The following is an 18,947-nucleotide window of genomic DNA, read 5'->3' on the forward strand; positions in this document are numbered from 1 at the left end:
CTATGCCTGTAGCATAAATACATGATGGAAATTATTCAAACATCTCTATATTCTTATTAGTAACTATATATAACAGCTCAAGTAATACATGAACACATTCCTGCTATAAAAACCTAAACATCACTGAAAAGGCCAAAGTTCCTTTTGACCACTGTTCTCAAGTCTAGTATTCTCTCCAAAGTTTTCAACCATTATCAGTCTAGTTAACAGAATATGTTCCTGTGACATATCTGGACTTTTCTTCCAACATAAATGATATCGTACTATCCCTTCAAATCTACAACTTGTTTTGCTCATGCAATAATGTGTCAGTAATATCTAGCAAAATTTACAATCCCTAATTCCTATGAGTAATCCACTTCTTTGATAACCTAGAGAAACTCTCACAACGTTCACAGAATATACAAGGGGGTTGTCTACAGAATTGTTTGTAATAACAAACCAAAAATGGTAGCAAGCTAGAAAGCCAACAACAGCAAAAAGATTAGATTAATTCTGTTACATCCATGAAATGGATTAAGGTCAATCAACATGTCATGCCCTCTAATACATAATACATACTGCTAAGTGAACAAATCAAATAGGACAGTGCATTCTGTATGCCACCATCAATGTTACACACACACACACACACCCCTTTCCATACACAGAGAGCAATGAATTTATTTCCTTTAGTGGAGAGGAGCGGGGTCAGAGTCTTGTGGGAATGGACTCACTTATTTGTTTCATAATTAAAAATAAATATAATTAAATAAAAGAGAGCCAGGCCTTGAAGCTAGACAAGAAAGAAAAGTGAGGCTAGCTCATGGAAGAAGACCCAGTTTGTCAGGAAAAAGAACCAGTGAAAGGACACTTCATCTCTTCCTTGTCCCTGTCTTCTTTCCCCTATCCTTAGCTATAACCATTCCTTGGTAAACAATGAACAACAATTTCACAACTGTGTGTAGCAACGTCACCATACCAAGAGTATACAATACCTTTCCTGAATATATACTGAATCATTGGGAAATCATGTCACTGAGTATTTTTTTCTGCTTATAAATCCAAGCAATTTATAGGACCTTTCCCAGAGGCTGACTTAGAATGGAGGTTGGCTCACTTTGCCCTACAAACCTAAAGTCTACACCATGAACGGGACAGAACTGAGGATATTTCCTTCCCTCGGTGACAAGACCATTCAACTAAGGCAACCATGAACCTTCAACTCCTTTTTCTGGGCTCATCTGGAATGACATCTAAAATTTAACGGGAAAAACAATATATAGTTTAGTCACTTCCTCCTTGTGTTTCTGCAGCAGGCTGTAATGTTAGTACAGATCATAAAAATATAATCTTTCTCATTTCACCATGAGTCATATCTTAGTACATTTCTATTATCATCTGCACTTACTTAGTATTATAATTAGTGCATAGGGGGCATCTCCCAGATACTCATCAAATAGATTTAAATAACTAAATAGAAGACAACCTGCCTTAAATCTTCTTATGGAGATAAGTGAATCATTAAATCAATCCATCCATCCAACTAAACACTAAAATAAAAATTGATTGTTTCTGAAGAGATGTGGAGTAGTAAATCAATCAATCCAACTTAAATACAAAAATAAAATTGTTCCCTCCTGCCATCCCACCTCCCAACTCCCACCTCCTATCCATCTAAATAGGAGAGCAGTTAAACTATGGTATATCTATAAAATGAAATACTATGAGTACTAACGAATATATATGTTAATACGGAACAATCTCCAAATATATTAAGTGAAATAACAATACTACATACATCATGTTGCCATTTGTCTTTTTTTTTTTTAAGCAGGAGGGAGATATATACAGTATGTTTATATTGCCATAAAAATCTCTCTCAAAGGAATCACAAGAAAATGGCAAGAAGTGGTTCCCTTTAGACCAGGGTACTAGAGGTTCAGTGAAGGAAGGAGATTTTTTCTTTTTTTAAATGCTTTATTATATTTATTTATTGTTTGTTTGTTTATTTATTTATTTATGCCTGCCTTGGGTCTTTGTTGCTGTGAGCGGGCTTTCTCTAGTTACAGCAAGCGGGCGCTACTCTTCGTCGTGGTGTGCGGGCTTCTCATTGTGGTGGCTTCTCTTGTTGCAGAGCACAGGTTCTAGGTGCGCGGGCTTCAGTAGTTGTGGCACGCAGGCTAAGTAGTTGTGGCTCGCAGGCTCTAGAGCTCAGGCTCAGCAGTTGTGGTGCACAGGCTTAGTTGCTCTGCAGCATGTGGGATCCTCCTGGACCAGAGCTCGAACCCGTGTCCCCTGCCTTGGCAGGATGATTCTTAACCACTGCGCCACCAGGGAAGTCCCTAAAATGCTTTATTATTTTTAGAACAGTTTTAGATTTACATAAAAATTGAGAAGATAGTGCAGAGGAGTTCCCATACACCTGTCACGCAGTTTCCCCTATTATTAACATAACACATTAAATGGTTCTGTTGCCACAGTAATGAACTAGTATTGATGCATTACTATTAACTAAGGTCTACAATTTATTCAAATATTTTAGTTTTAACCTAATGTCCTTTTTCTTTCCCAGGATACCATGTTCCATTTAGTTGTCATGTCTTCTTAGGGGCTTCTCTTGTCTGTGACAGTTAATCTTTGACTTTCCTTGTTTTTAATGACCTTGACAGTTTTGAGGAGTAACGGTCCAGCATTTTGTAGAATGCCCCTCTATTGGAATTTGTATGATGTTTTCCTCATGATTAAACTGTTGTTATGAGTTTTGGGAAGGAAAACCACAGAAGTCAAGTGCCATTTTCATCACATCATATCAAGGGTACATAGTTATCACCATGTTTTAGCACAGTTGATATGGTGAAGACTTGTTTTTTTATCATATACCATTTGTACCATTTGAATTTCTAAGCCTATATTTGCATTACCCATTCAAATAATGTTTTCTAAGCTTTTTTCTTAAGTGAAGAAACAGTAATCCATTTTCAGTAGAACCTACACTTCGGGTGACTACTTTTCCTGATCAGTTCTCCAGATAACCAATTCATGTTTCCCTTTTCAAACCAAAAGTGCAAAATATAGAGCAGTTTCCAAGAGTAAAAGCAGAGGAAGATCATGAAGCTAAATGGCTCACTGGACAATTAAACACACCACAGTCTGTCCTCACACACAACAGGGCAAAGGACCTTTCAAGGAAAAGATCTGTAACTAAATCTCTGGAAATCAATGTAATAGTCCTTAACTGAAGAACCTTTGTTACCTGCTTCAAAGGATATCAAGCAACCCAACAGCCCCAAAAGCTAAATCCTCCAACCACTCTTAAATAGCAAGAACAGTGAGTGTTGTTTTTCGCAGCCTGATGCCATTTCTCACAAGTCACTATTGCACCAAAGTTACAGATTCCTTTTAAAATTAAAAGGAATATCATAGACATACTTGACTTTCTCATTAGTACAGAACACAAGTTTCTCCCCATCACATTTTTTAAAAAATTTATTTACTTTTAGTTATTTTATTTTTGCCTGTATTGGGTCTTCATTGCTGTGTGCGGGCTTTCTCTAGTTGCGGCGAGCGGGCTTCTCATTGCGGTGGCTTCTCTTGTTGCAGAGCACGGGCTCTAGGCGCACAGGCTTCAGTAGTTGTGGCACATGGGCTCAGTAGTTGTGGCACATGGGCTCAGTAGTTGTGGCTCATGGGCTCTAGAGCGCAGGCTCGGTAGTTGTGGTGCACAGATCGAACCCGTGTCCCTGCATTGGCAGGCGGATTCTTAACCACTGTGCCACCAGGACTTGAACCCATGTCCCTGCATTGGCAGGCGGATTCTTAACCACTGCGCACCCAGGGAAGCCCCCCATTACATTTTTATGATTCATCAATAGGCACAGTTTATGGAAAACATGAAAAAGGCCAAGAGAAGAAATGAATCAAGACAAAAGCTGGAAAATATACTACATTTAGGCATCTTAAACTGACTAAATATCTACCATTTCTGTTAAAGCTAACCTCTTTAAATGGGAAAAATATTTGGGTATGTAGATACAGAGAGAAAAGTGTAAGTCTAATTTAGATACCTGTTCACCCTAGTCAAAACCTCTAAAGCCTGGGGAGTCAAGGAGAAAACACAGTAGAAACAGTAAAATTATTTGACCTAATCCACCAGACTGACACAAATCTACCTGAAATAACAATTGGACTCTAAAGATATGAGAAGTAACAAAATCTACTACAACATCCATTTGTTTCCCAGTAAAACAACTTTATCCCAACGCTTCTCCTGTTGAAACATCAGTGCATCTTGGCTAAAGTGTAAGTAGGGTTCTTAGCCCTGGCTGCGTATTAGGATCTCTTGGGGAACTTTCAGAAGTCCCAATGCCAAGGCCTCATCATAGACCAGGTAAATGGATTTCTGGCAGTGGATCCAGGAACTGGTACTTATTAAAGTTTCCCAGGTGATTCCAATATGAAGCCAACATTAAGGTTCTCTGATTTTATGTGTAAGAGAATTTCCATTCCAGCAACATGGCAGAGACTTTCATCACTTACTACCCAGGCCTTGGCCCCAAGATACACCATTCCCCTTCTCCAAACACAAAGAAATGCTGGATTAATTAGGGGGGGAAACTGCCACATAAATGAACATGAAATAAAGAAAAGGAAATCTTCGATCTTCAGAAATGAAAAGGACACTTAAGAGCAGAGCAGTAAGCCTTGGGAGACAGAACAGAGATACTCCGCCAAATAGCTAGGGAGCTCAGGCTTTAAAATCCACCCATAAACAGAATATATGGCATTGGGCTAGCTTAAGGTTGAGAAAGAGAACTGAGACCGCTCATAAACCTAGGACCCTGGGAAGACTGAGCCACAATGAAACATATACTTGCCAAAGGCAAGCCAGTAAAGCCATATTAAAATAAGACCTAACTGTCTTTAATACAAAAGCATTACTAGGAATAAAAAGCATCATTATATAACAACAACAAAAAAAAGGGAATAATTTACCAAGAAGATAACAATCCTGAACCTGTATGTACCTATAAAATATCTTTCAATCGCAGAGGACTATAGTTCAAAGGGGTCATTAGTGTTGTAGGGCTAACTTCAGCTACTTCTGGCCTCCAGTGTTCTGATGTGAAGTCAACTCCTCCTAATCATACTGATGCTCTGTCTTAGTCTGTTCAGGCTGCTATAACAAAAATACCAGACTGGGCAACTTAAACAACCAACATTTATTTCTCACAGTTCTGGAAGCTGGAAAGTCCAAGATCAAAGCAGGGGTAGATTTGGTGCCTGGTGAGGACCTGCTTCCCTGTTCATGGGTGACCACCTTTTCACTGTATCTTCACAAGGCAGAAGGGGCAAGGGAGTTCTCTGGGGTCTCTTTTTTTTTTTTGCGGTACGCGGGCCTCTCACTGTTGTGGCCTCCAGATGCGCAGGCTCAGCAGCCATGGTTCACGGGCCAAGCCGCTCCGCGGCATGTGGGATCTTCCCAGACCGGGGCACGAACCCGTGTCCCCTGCATCGGCAGGCGGACTCTCAACCACTGCGCCACCAGGGAAGCCCTCTGGGGTCTCTTTTATAAGGACACTAATACCATTCATGTGGGCTCTACCCTCATGACCTATGTACCTCCCAAAGGCTCCACCTACAAATACCACCACATTGAGGATTAGGTTTCAACATATGAATTCTGAGGGGACACAAACATTCAGTCTATAGCACTCCCCCTTCATGATAAGTTGTTTTTCCCTTGCTGCCTTCAAGATATTCTCTTTGTGTTTAGGTTTCAATAGTGTGACTATGATGTGTCTAGGTATAGATCTCTTTGTTATTTATCTTAACTGTGGTTCGTTAAGCTTCTTAAATTTGTAGATTAATGTTTTTCCTCAAATTTGGAAGTTTTAGGTCACTATTTCTTTCAATATTTTTTTGTCCCTTTTACTCATTTAGCTAAATGAGAGCTGACAGATTTAACAAAGTAGATGTTACAGTCATACACAATTGAGCACAGATTGAATTTGTGCCTGAACTTGATGTAAGTCAATTTGATTGCTTTCTAAAAAAGACAGTGGGGCTTCCCTGGTGGCGCAGTGGTTGAGAGTCCGCCTGCCAATGCAGGGGACACGGGTTCGTGCCCCGGTCCGGGAAGATCCCACATGCCGGGGAGCGGCTAGGCCCGTGAGCCATGGCCGCTGAGCCTGCACGTCCGGAGCCTGTGCTCCGCAACGGGAGAGGCCACAACAGTGAGAGGCCCGCGTACTGCAAAAAAGAAAAAGAAAAAAAAACAGTGGACTTAACGTGTATTTCAGTGTGTATTTTGGATTAATTTTACCATTGACTATATAAGTCTGAGTATGTAAAGGTTTAGGGAAAGGAATGTACTTCTATCCATGTTCTGAAGTGAGGACTTTGACTTTTAAAAATAGAGATACGGATATATTAAATAAGACAACAATTGCATATTTAAAGAATAAGAATTCAGTGGCAGATCTAAATTCTACTGAGTTAGTAACTAAAAACTATAATTGATATTTAAACCCAGCATGATATGTATGCCCAGCATCACTGATTAGCACAATATTTCCTAGAAGACTTTGGAAGTAGACTGCTACATTCAGATCCCAGCTCTGTCACTAGCTGGGTGACCTTTGGCAAGTTACTTAACTCTCTTTGCCTTGGTTTTGTCATCTGTAAAATAGGAAAAATAATAGTACCAGGGGCTTCCCTGGTGGCGCAGTGGTTAAGAATCCACCTGCCAATGCAGGGGACATGGGTTTGAGCTCTGGTCCAGGAGGATCCCATGTGCCGCGGAGCAACTAAGCCCGTGTGCCACAGCTATTGAGCCTGTGCTCTAGAGCCCATGAGCCACAACTACTGAGCCTGTGTGCCACAACTACTGAAGCCCACGTGCCTAGAACCTGTGGTCCACACAAAAGAGGAGCCACCACAGTAAGAAGTAGGCGCACGGCAACAAAGAGTAGGCCTTGCTCACCGCAACTAGAGAGAAAGCCCATGCGCAGCAATGAAGACCCAACGCAGCCAAAAATTAATTAATTAATTTAAAAAAAATAGTACCAACTCATAAAATAATTGTGAAGATTAAATCAGGTTAAGGTAGAAAATACACTTAGAAAAGTATTTAGGGACTTCCCTGGCGGTCCAGTGTCTAAGACTCCATGCTCCCAATGCAGGGGGCCCGGGTTCGATCCCTGGTCAGGGAACTAGACCCCATATGCTGCAACTAAGAGTTCACATGCCGCAACTAAGGCCCAGTGCAGCCAAATAATAAATACTTAAAAAAAAAAAAAGTATTTAGCACACAAGTTGCAGTGAATGCTAGCTGTCATTATTATCTACACCAGGGGTCAACATTTTCTTAAAGGGCCAGATAGTAAATAGGGTTTGTGGGGCAGATGATATCTGTCACCACTACTTTTTCTCTGTAGTGCTAAAATGTGCATGGCTGTGTTTTAAAAAAGAAACCCAAACAAAAAAAACAAACAAAAAACAGGCATCAGGCTGCATTCATCCTGTGGGCCAGAGTCTGTCAATCACTGATGATCTATATGGTGGTAAAATAATTTTTTTTTCCTCTCACATGACAGTCTGGGCATGAGTGACATCAGTTCAGCATGGTAACTCCACAGAGTTGGTGATTCAGGTTCCTCATATTTTATTGCTCTACCATCTCTAAGTTCTTGCTGCACAGTCCAAGATGCCTTACTACCACATCCACATTTCAATGGAAGGAAGGAAAGGGCATAAAGAGGTTATGTCACTTTCTGTGAGCAGTGGTTCTCAGCGTATTTGGCAATGTCTAGAGATATTTTAGGTTGTCGCAATGGGCACTGGGGGCGGTGTGTATGTGTGTGCTACTGGCGTGTAATAGGTAGAAGCCGGATATGCTGCTAGATCCGTTCTATAACGCACAGGATAGCCCCTGAAACAAAGAATTGCCCAGCCCAAAAGTCAGTGGTGCTGCGACTGATAAAACCTGTTAAGGGAACACTATTGTTTTCATCACAGTGGCTAGAAACTAAATCACACAGTCAAATCTGGCCTGCATGGGAGGCTATGAAATGCTGCCTTTCCTCTGGATGTTCATGTGCCCAGTAAAAAATGTCTTTTTTCTTTTAATTCTAAAACAAGGGGAGACATATTAGGGGCCAATTAGCAGTCTATGGCATATGTCTTTCTAGAAGATTACTTGATGAACATGGAATCAGAACTGAGGTATTAACTGAATTATGTTCATTGCTAGTATCAAGGTATGTATACACAGGGTTATCACCATTCAGAGGACAGGAATCCTGTTTTTCAGGGCACCTTTTCCCTTGACAGTGTGGGAAATAAATTCCTAAACATTTACCCTTTGGTCATGTCCCCTTTTCAGTCATTTGTTAACACATTATTTTAACTAGGTACAAAACAACTGATTAGGTACAATTTTAGATGAAAAATACTATTGTCTTAAGAATATACTTTCAGTGTTTCCAAGATTTCTAGTTTACATGTTATTCCTTAGAATCAGTTACTCTCTTTTATCCTCATAAAAAGAAAGTTTGGGGTTTCCCTGGTGGCGCAGTGGTGAAGAATCCACCTGCCAATGCAGGAGACACGGGTTTGAGCCCTCACAACTACTGAGCCTGTGCTCTAGAGCCCGCGAGCCACAACTACTGAGCCCGCGTGCCACAACTACTGAAGCCTGCACATCTGGAGCCCATGCTCCACAACAAGAGAAGCTACCACTCCCTGGTGGCACAGCGGTTAAGAATCCGCCTGCCAATGCAGGGGACACGGGTTTGAGCCCTGGTCTGGGAAGATCCCACATGCCGCAGAGCAACTAAGCCCATGCACCACAACTACTGAGCTACTGAGCCTGCACTCTAGAGCCTGCAAGCCACAACTACTGAGCCCCTGTGCCAGAACTACTGAAGCCTGCGTGCCTAGAGCCCGTGCTCCGCAACAAGAGAAGCCACCGCAATGAGAAGCCCGTGCACCGCAACAAAGAGTAGCTCCAGCTCACTGCAACCAGAGAAAAGCCCGCGCACAGCAAAGAAGACCCAGTGCAGCCAAAACTAAAATAAATAAATTAAATTAAATTAAAAATAAAAATAAAAAGAAGCCACTGCAATGAGAAGCCCATGTGCCGCAACAAAGAGTAGCCCCCACTCACCACAACTAGAGAAAGCCCGTGCGCAGCAAGGAAGACCCAACACAGCCAAAAATAAAAATTAATTAATTAAAAAAAAAAGTTTGTTTCCTTTGTAAGACTTAAGCAGGTGGAAAAACTTAAACAACTGGAAAGAATTATTCATTTTTCCTAGAATGAGATGCTTCTATAGATGAGTGATTTCACTTACTATACGTTGATTTTCTTTAAAATGCTTCTACTCTCAGGGTAATCTAATCAAAAGTTTGTGTGTAGGGGGAGGAAATACCTTGTTTTTTTCCTCCATATTCTGATTTCTCCTTAAAACCTCAGTTTTACAAATTGGTAGTCGTCTGATCTTTGATCTGTTACTTTTCTGGGCCTTTGCTTGTCTGTTTGTTGATGGATTAGGGTTAAGTAGGTGATTTTTTTTTTAACTGAGGTATAAAATTGTAAGATATAAATAAATAAGATATATTGTAAGGTAAATAAATTTGTAAGATATAAATAAAGCTGTAAGATATTTAAAGTGTACAATGTGATGGTTTGGTACACATATACACTGGGAAAGGATTAACTCCATAGAGTTAATTAACACATTTATCACCTCACATATTTACTTTTTTTTTTGAGAACATTTAAATCCTACTCTCTTAGCAAACTGCAATAATATGATACAGTGTTATCCACTATAGTCAACATGATATACATGAAATTCTCAGACCTTATTCATCTTATAACTGAAAGTTTGTACTTTTACCAACCTCTCCCTGTTTCCCTCACCCACTCAGCCCCTGGCAACCACTTTTCTACTATTTCAAGGAATTTAACTGTGTGTGTGTGTGTGTGTGTGTGTGTGTGTGTGTGTGTGTGTGTGTGTGTGTGTGTTTTAAGATCCCACATATTAAGTGATACCATGCAGTATTTGTCTTTCTCTGTCTGGCTTAATTCACTTAGCATAACATGCCCTCCAAGTTCATCCATGTTGTCACAAATGACAGGACTTCCTCCTTTTCATGGATGAAAGTCCATTGTATATGTGTGTGTGTGTGTGTGTGTGTGTGTATCACAATTTCTTTATCCATTCATCCATGACACACACTAAGGTTGTTTCCATATCTTGGCTATTGTGAATAATGCTGAATACGGGAGTACAGATATCTCTTTGAGATAATGACTTCATTTCTTTTGGACATATACCCAGCAATGCGATTTCTGGATCTTATTGTAATTCTTTTTTTTTGGCTGCGCCACACAGCTTGTGGGATCCTAGCTGCCAGACCAGGGATCAAACCTGTGCCCCCTGCATTGGAAGTGCGGAGTCTTAACCACTGGACCGCCAGGGAAGTCTCCCTGTAATTCTATTTTTAATTTCTTGAGGAACCTCCATACTGTTTCCACAGTGGCTGTACCAGTTTACACTCCCAACATCAGTACACAAGGGTTCCCTTTCTCCATATCCTTGCCAGCATCTGATATCTTGTCTTTTTGTTTTGTTTTGTTTTGTTTTTTGGCTGCACCACACGGCTTGTGCGATTTTAGTTCCCTGGCCAGAGACTGAACCCTGGCCCTTGGCAGTGAAAGCACGGAGTCCTAACCACTTGACCACCAGGGAATTGCCTGATATCTTGTTTTTTTGATAACAGACATCCTAACAGGTGTGAGATGATATTTCATTGTCGTTTTGATTTGCATTTCCCCAATGGTTAGTGATGCTGATCACCTTTTTCACATGTATCTGTTGGCTACTTATATGTGTTCCTTGGAAAAATGTCTATTCAGGTCCTTTTCCCATTTTTTTAATTGGGTTGTTTTTATTTTTTTGCCTCTGAGTTGTATGAGTTCCTCCTATTTTGGGGATGTTATCCCCTTATCAGACATGAGGTTTGCGAATATTTACTCCTATTTAGTAGGTTGCCTTTTTACTTTTTTGATGATTTCCTTTGCTGTGCAGAAGCTTTTTAGTTTGATGTGGTCTAATTTTTAAAGTTTTTGCTTTTGTTGCCTTTGCGATTGGTGTCAAATCCAAAAAATCATTGCCAAGACCAATTTCAAGGATATGTTTTCTTCTAGGAGTTTTTTTTTTTTTTTTTCGGTACGCAGGCCTCTCACTGTTGTGGCCTCTCCCTTCGCGGAGCACAGGCTCCGGACGCACAGGCTCAGCGGCCATGGCTCACGGGCCCAGCCACTCTGCGGCATGTGGGATCTTCCCGGACCGAGGCACGAACCCGTGTCCCCTGCATCAGCAGGCAGACTCTCAACCACTGAGCCACCAGGGAAGCCCTCTTCTAGGAGTTTTTATACTTTCAGGTCCTAAGTTCATGTCTTTAATCCATTTTGAGTTGATTCCTCTGTATGGTATAAGATAGAGGTCAGTATCATTTTTTTGTATGATGTTTGTTGTGGACTTATCATAAATGGCCTTTATTATGTTATTCCCTCTATACCCAGTTTGTCAAAAGTTTTCATTACGAAAGGATGTTGAATTTTCTCAAAAAGCTTCTTCTGCATTTATTGAGATGACCATGATTTTATGGTTCATTTTGTTAAAGTTGTGTATCATAGTGATTGATTTGCAGATGTTGGACCACGCTTGCATCCCTGGAATAAATCCCACTTAATCATGCTGTATGATCCTCTTAACATACTGTTGAATTTTGTTTGCTAACATTTTGTTGAAGATCTCTGCATATATGTTTATCAAGGATATTGGCCTGTAATTTTCTTTTCTTGTAGTGTCCTTGTCTGGCTTTGGTATCAGGGTAATGCTGGCCTTGTAAAATGAGTTTGTAATGTTTCCTCCTCTTCTAGTTTTTGGAAGAGTTTGAGAAGGATTATTATAATTTCCTCTTTAAATATTTAGTAAAATTCACCAGTGAAGCCATCAGTCCTGGATTTTTGTTGGGAGGTTTTTGATTATTGAATTGATCTCCTTAGTAGTAATTGGTCCATTTAGATTTTCTATTTCTTCATGATTCAGTCTTGGTAGATTGTATGTTTCTAGGAATTTATCCATTTCTTCTAGGTTGTATAATTTGTTGGCATATAATTGTTCATAGTAGTCTCTTATGATCCCTTATACTTCTGTGGTATCAGCTGTAATGTCTCTTTCATTTCTGAACTTAATTTATTTGAGTCCTCTCTCTTTTTCTCTTGGTGAGTCTAGCTAACAATTTGTCTATTTATCTTTTTAAGAAACCAGTTCTTAAAAACTGGTTTCATTGATCTTTACAACTGTATTTTTAGTCTGTATTTCATATATTTCCACTGTAATGTTTTTATTTAACTTCCTTCTGCTAACTCTGGGCTCAGTCTGTTCTTATTTTTGTAGTTCGTTAAAAGTAGGTGATTTTAAATGTTATATCTTGTTGTGTTCTTCCATTCTTTTTCAGCTTTCTTTGGTTTTAATTGAGCATTTTATATGATTCTATTTTTCTTTCCTCTCTTAGCGTATTCTTTTTTTTTTTTTTCCTTTTTTAGTGGTTGCCCTAGAGTTTGCTCTACACATTTACAACTAATCCAAGTCCACTTTCACATAGCACTATACCACTTCCCTGAGTTTTCTTTCAATCTCATATATCCTGGACTGGGTATTATAGTCTTGCAACCCAGAACTGTCAATAGGCATAGACCAAAAAAAAAAAAAAGAAGAAGTTCTAAGCCTGCTCTCTGTGGCCAAAGGATCAGGAAAGGGGCAGCACAGCTCAGACCTAGCAGGGACTCCATCCCCGACTACATAGCTGGAATGGAAGGCTGACCGACTAGGCCAGAACCAGAGGTGCCAATGAAGACCAGACAGGAAACTCCATTGCCCAATCCACATCTAGTGCAGCAGGTAGGCCCATGCTGCCTACACCAGCACCACCGATAGGCCCAGCCAGTATCTCCCATTCTTCCACCCAGCAGCAGAAAGTGACCCAGGTCTGGCACCTCTTGGTCCTCTACACCAGGGGTCCCCATTCCCCAGGGTCGCAGACCGTTACTGGGCCGTGGCCTGTTCTAAACCATTCCCCCAACCCCACCCTAGTGTGTGGAAAATTGTCTTCCATGAAACCAGTCCCTGGTGCTAAAAAGTTTGGGGACTGCTGCACAGTGGCAAAGGATGACCCAGACCCAGTGTCTCCCAACTCCCCACTCAGTAGCAAAAGGTGGCCCAGAAAAGTGCCTTTCATGTCCACAGGCAATACCACAGAATGAGTGGGAGCCCAATTGCAGCCAGGTGGCCTGGCCCACAAGGTGAGCCCAAGAAGTGCTCACAGACCCACAGGCACAGCCACTATCTCCCACCTTCCACCTAGCAGCACCAGGCCTGGGGAAGGGCACTCTACTCCAATGGGTGGCATCAGCAGGGATCGAGAAGAGAGCCCCAGCAGTGCCACAGGAACAAAACAAACCAGAACAACACTGCAAGGGCTCTAAAAAATCAGGGCAATTGCCTGCTAAAATATATTATATCACTATATTATTATTTTAATAGGATCAAGAGTCTCCTAACGTAATATCCAAAACATCCATGATAAAATTAAAAAAAAAAAATCATTCAACATACCAAGAACCAGGAAAAACTTCAAAAAGAAAAGACAACTAAATGATGTCAACATGGGCTTCCCTGGTGGTGCAGTGGTTGCGAGTCCACCTGCCGATGCAGGGGACACGGGTTCGTGCCCCAATCCAGGAAGATTCCACATGCCGCGGAGCGGCTGCGCCCGTGAGCCATGGCCGCTGAGCCTGCACGTCCGGAGACTGTTGCTCCGCAACGGGAGAGGCCACAACAGTGAGAGGCCCGCGTACCGCAAAAAAAAAAAAAAAAAAATGATGTCAAGACAAAGATGAATCAGGTTTTGGAATTATTTGACAAGAATTTTAAAGCAGCCATCATGAAAATGCTTCTAACATACAATTTGGAAATCTCAAAACAAATGAAAAACAGAAAATATCAGCAAAAAAATAAAAAGCTATAAAAAAGAACCAAATAAAAATTATATAACTGAAAACCTACACTAACTGAAATAAAAAGCTCAAGGAATGGGTTCCAGAGTAGAATGGAGAGGACAGAGGATAGAATCAGCAAACCTGAAAACAAATCAAGAAAATTTACTCAATCTGAACAGAGTAAAAATAGGCTGAAAACTGAACCTCAGGGATTATGGTACAATATGGTACAATAACAAAAGATCTAACATTTCCATCATTAGAGTCCCAGAAGAAGATGAGGGAAAATAGCTTGCAAAGGTATTCAAAGAAATAATGGCTGAAAACATCCCAAAACTGGTGAAGACAAAAACTTATAGATTTGAGAAGGTTAGGAACCCCAAACAGGATAGACGTAAAGAAATCCACACTAAGACATATCATAATTAAACTTGTCAAAACCAAACTTTGGGACTTATCTGGTGGTCCAGTGGCTGAGACCCTGAGCTCCCAATGCAGAGGGCCCGGGTTCGATCCCTGGTCTGGGAACTAGATCCCGCATGCATGCTGCAACTAGGAGTTTGCACGCCACAACTAAGAAGTCCACATACCGCAACTAAGGGTCTGCATGCCATAACTAAAAACATTCTGCATGCGGCAACTAAGACCCAGTGCAGCCAAAATAAATAAATAAATCAATCGTTTTTCTAAAAAAAAAAAAAGAAACAATCTTTTTTTTTTTTTTTGGCTACACCATGTGACATATGAGATCTTAGTTCCCCAACCAGGGACTGAACCTGTGTCCCCTACATTGAGAATGCAGAGTCTTAACCACTGGACCTCCAGGGAAGTCCCACGAAGAAACATCCTTGAAAGTAGCCAGAGAAAAGCAACATATTGCCTAAGAACACCAATTCACATGACAGATTTCTCATCTGAAACCATGAAGGCCCCAATTAAGTACCACAGCATCTTTCAGGTGCTGAAAGAAAAGAACTGTCAACTACAAATTGTTATACCCAGGGAAAACTATCCTTCAGAAATGATGGGGAAATAAATATATCTTCAAATGAAGGAAAACCAAATCCAGGGACTAAACAAATTTGTACTAACACAGAATCTACCACCATTTCTACAGGTAACAATTGTTATCTGTACGCAGGGACTGAATAGATATAATTAGCCAGAAACACTTGAACCATAAAATGTTACACAGGTTTTCAAATGTCATTTTATTTAAAAAAAATAATAATAATTTTTAATTTTAAAAAGTGATTTTATAAAAGCTTTTAATAATTTGAGAAAATAGTCAAGATATAACATAAAGGAAACAAAAAAGAAACAGACAAAATTATACATACAGTTTTGTTTTAAATATCTGTTAGCATATAAAAGAAACTGGAAAAGAATATTCCAAAATGTTATCAGTGATTGCAATGATTGACTCCCATAGGAAATTAGAAATTTCTCCTGTTTCTGGAGTTTCCAATTTGACTAAAGTACTTGTTACTTTTAAATGCTTACTAGCTATGTAACCACTACGTACTGGAACTAGTAATACGAAGAACCCTGCTAACACTCAGAGATTATGATTAACTGTGCAAAAGAATGGGGAATAGCCTCCACGAAATGATACAGCACAACTATCACTGCACTTATCCAAAAGAAAAGACTGTTGTCTTCTACATACCTGTGAATCTGTCCATTTTTATGCAAGTATTCCAACCCCTCCAGCACTTCTCTGAGTATTGTAGCAATGGTAGCTTCATCTAGGACTCCACTTTTATGTTCCCCCTTTGCCACAATGTGCTTAATAATATCCAGAACAGAACCTGAAAAGAGAAAACACAGTTTTCCATGATTTTTTTAACTCATTCAATATAATTCAGAACCATTTTTAAATCAAAACACATGTAAACCTTTTCATAAACTTAGCTGTGCAGGAAAGAAAGGAAAAAATAGTAAATATAAGGATATACAGAAGTTTAAAGTAATAATTTATTCTCGATTCCACTCTAAAACAGAAAGCAGCCTGCTAATATCCAAATAGTAGTGTTACACCAGCATCTTTTTTAGACTTCTAATGAGAATCTGAAAAAGGTAATAGAGGATTTTTTTTCCCTTTTCTGTATATATATTTTTTCATTTTATTTTTTTTAACATCTTTATTGGAGTATAATTGCTTTACAATGGTGTATTAGTTTCTGCTTTAAAACAAAGTGAATCAGTTATACATATACATATGTTCCCATATCTCTTCCCTCTTGCATCTCCCTCCCTCCCACCCTCCCTATCCCACCCCTCTAGGTGGTCACAAAGCACCGAGCTGATCTCCCTGTGCTATGCGGCTGCTTCCCACTAGCTATCTATTTTACGTTTGGTAGTGGATATATGTCCATGCCACTCTCTCACTTTCTCACAGCTTACCCTTCCCCCTCCCCATATCCTCAAGTCCATTCTCTAGTAGGTCTGTGTCTTTATTCCCATCTTACCCCTAGGTTCTTCATGACATTTTTTTTCCCTTAGAGTCCATATATATGTGTTAGCATATGGTTATTTGTCTTTCTCTTTCTGACTTACTTCACTCTGTATGACAGACTCTAGGTCCATCCACCTCACTACAAATAACTCAATTTCGTTTCTTTTTATGGCTGAGTAATATTCCATTGTATATATGTGCCACATCTTCTTTATCCATTCATCCGATGATGGACACTTAGGTTGCTTCCATCTCCTGGCTGGTAATAGATGATTTTTAATCACCTCTAAAGAATCCCTAGGTAAACCATACCCATCAATAACACTTTAGTATAAGATATAACAAACCAATCTAGGCCTCTAACATCAGATTAGAGTATGCAACATTGTATAAATAAAGATATAAAACACAGTTGAAACGCAGGTCAAATTACAGAAGAAAACTTGGAAAGTAAATATCGCATGTGTATGCAAACTAATTTAAGGGTTAAAATTATGTTTCAGGTTAATAAGTAGTAGAAATAAAACAGGTAAGGCAAAGAAAAATATGAAAAGAATAAAAATGGCAGTTCTTTTAAAATAACAGCCCAGATGTATTATCAATCCCATTCTTCCCAGGATGGGAAATAATGCTCCTCCTAAAAATCAGAGAGAGGGAGGGAAATGACACCCATATAGTAATTAAAGTCACAGAATGCTGTCTATCATAACTGATGATTATTAAAAAAAAGTTTGCTAGAGATCGGTAAGATTTCTGGCAGTACAATGGCCCATAAAGATCACAGAACCAAAGCAAAACAATCTCCAATATTAAAAACTGTGCCAAGAAATCTGAAACATAACATAAACTGCACTGAAAAGACTGGATGCCCATTTCTTGGCAAATGCTTCTGTTGAAAACATGTCCTGGTGGATGCTTATTGCACACACTTAAAAAGAAAAAAATATACTTCCAAATAGATGGAAAGAAGTGGTCTAGATGGAATCCTCAAAAACATTAGAGAATTGAACACATGTTTACTTTAGCTCCCATTTGAAATCCACTAACTTGATAAGCTTGAGAACAAGGGCATAAACCCAGAATAAAAAAGAAAGAAAGAAAGAAGATAACAGAAGAGATATAGCACTAATTTTCTAGAAGAGAGAAAGCAGAAAAAAGTAACTGATTATGCAGAGTGGAAAAATCTGTAACTTCAGTGCCTGCACAGGAGGTATATCAATTAGGAAAAAGTAGATTCCCTACCCTAGAGCTCCAGAAAGGCTCAGAATACAAACACCAAAGACCACATAAGGGAAAGTAAGGGGGGACTGAAGGAAAGGGCTGAACACAGGAAAACTGGTTAAAGTTCATATAAGGCAGAATAAGATTCCCAGATCCCTCCTCCCTATCCTGGAAGCCAGGCCACGACCACACCCCACCTCCAGCAGGAGACAGGCAGTTTACTCTCTTTAGACAAAGAACCAGGGAGGCTTCAGATTCTAGGTAACTTTTTCTAACACTTTCCCCTCTTTATTGCTGGGATTCACAAGACTGATTCACAAAGAGGGGGCCTAAGGAAGAAGTTTTGTTCTGTTTAGTTTAACCAATCACACATCAACTCCCAAAAAGCAAAGTGACTATACCAACAGGCATGTATTTCATTCTTCTGAGAAATCCAGGCCATACAAGAACTGCTCAGTAAGAAGACGTATGTATAAATCCCAGCTGAGTTAAATGTTTGTAATATAAAGAATATCTAAAATAAGGAACGCAAAGGGAGAAACCCCTACTAGGAATTAAAAACACAATTTATTCATTCAACAATTTAGTCATATATGCGATCTAGAACTAGGTGCCACAGAATATGTCAAGAAACATGTGACTGCTGACTTTCAGGGAACTTCTAATCTGGAAGATCAAAGAAATGGAGTAACAAAGACCCTAGGGCACACCAAAGTTATTAGATCTGTATTTTTAAAGAGTTTGAAGCAGGAACTCCTTTTCAAAGTCTTAGAAAATTTTAATTGATTTCACATCATCCAATGATCAACAGGGAAATTAAAGCAGTGCACACCCCCGGACAATGTCCAGAACAGATATACCAAACAAGGCTGGATAAGAAGCCCCCTCTTCCCTGGGATAACTTGTCTTTTCAGTTTTAGTCTCCCTCCCAACAATATGATTTTTATAGGTGGAGGGATGATCATGCCACTAAGACCTTCCTCCTTAACTGACAAATACTGGTCCCGGAAGGTCCCCACTTCTTTTCCATATGATTTCCTCAGCATCTTGCAGCGTCTAACATGATGATGGCGCCTATAATCCTCCCTCCTCAAACATCAAAAGTACATAGAATTCTTTATATCAACTCAGAGAAAGATGAGAGTAAAATATTCTAAGCAAAAGAAAACTGCAGATTTATCACTGGGTGATTCAAATTAATATCTAATGAAA

At 39.7% G+C, this 18,947-nt stretch overlaps 1 protein-coding gene across 3 annotated transcripts in view; it reads right to left on the bottom strand.

The window, feature by feature from the left end:
• Window positions 1–18,947, bottom strand: part of OXSR1 (oxidative stress responsive kinase 1) — a 99,408-nt gene that overhangs the window by 42,932 nt on the left and 37,529 nt on the right. For all 3 annotated transcript variants that reach the window (XM_004277903.4, XM_033402155.2, XM_049715936.1), the window contains one exon: window positions 15,726–15,867. In XM_004277903.4, coding sequence (XP_004277951.1) covers window positions 15,726–15,867 — 142 coding nt within the window. The remainder of the gene's footprint in view (window positions 1–15,725; window positions 15,868–18,947) is intronic.

Source organism: Orcinus orca, chromosome 10 (genome assembly GCF_937001465.1).
Source record: "Orcinus orca chromosome 10, mOrcOrc1.1, whole genome shotgun sequence".
Lineage (NCBI taxonomy): Eukaryota > Metazoa > Chordata > Mammalia > Artiodactyla > Delphinidae > Orcinus > Orcinus orca.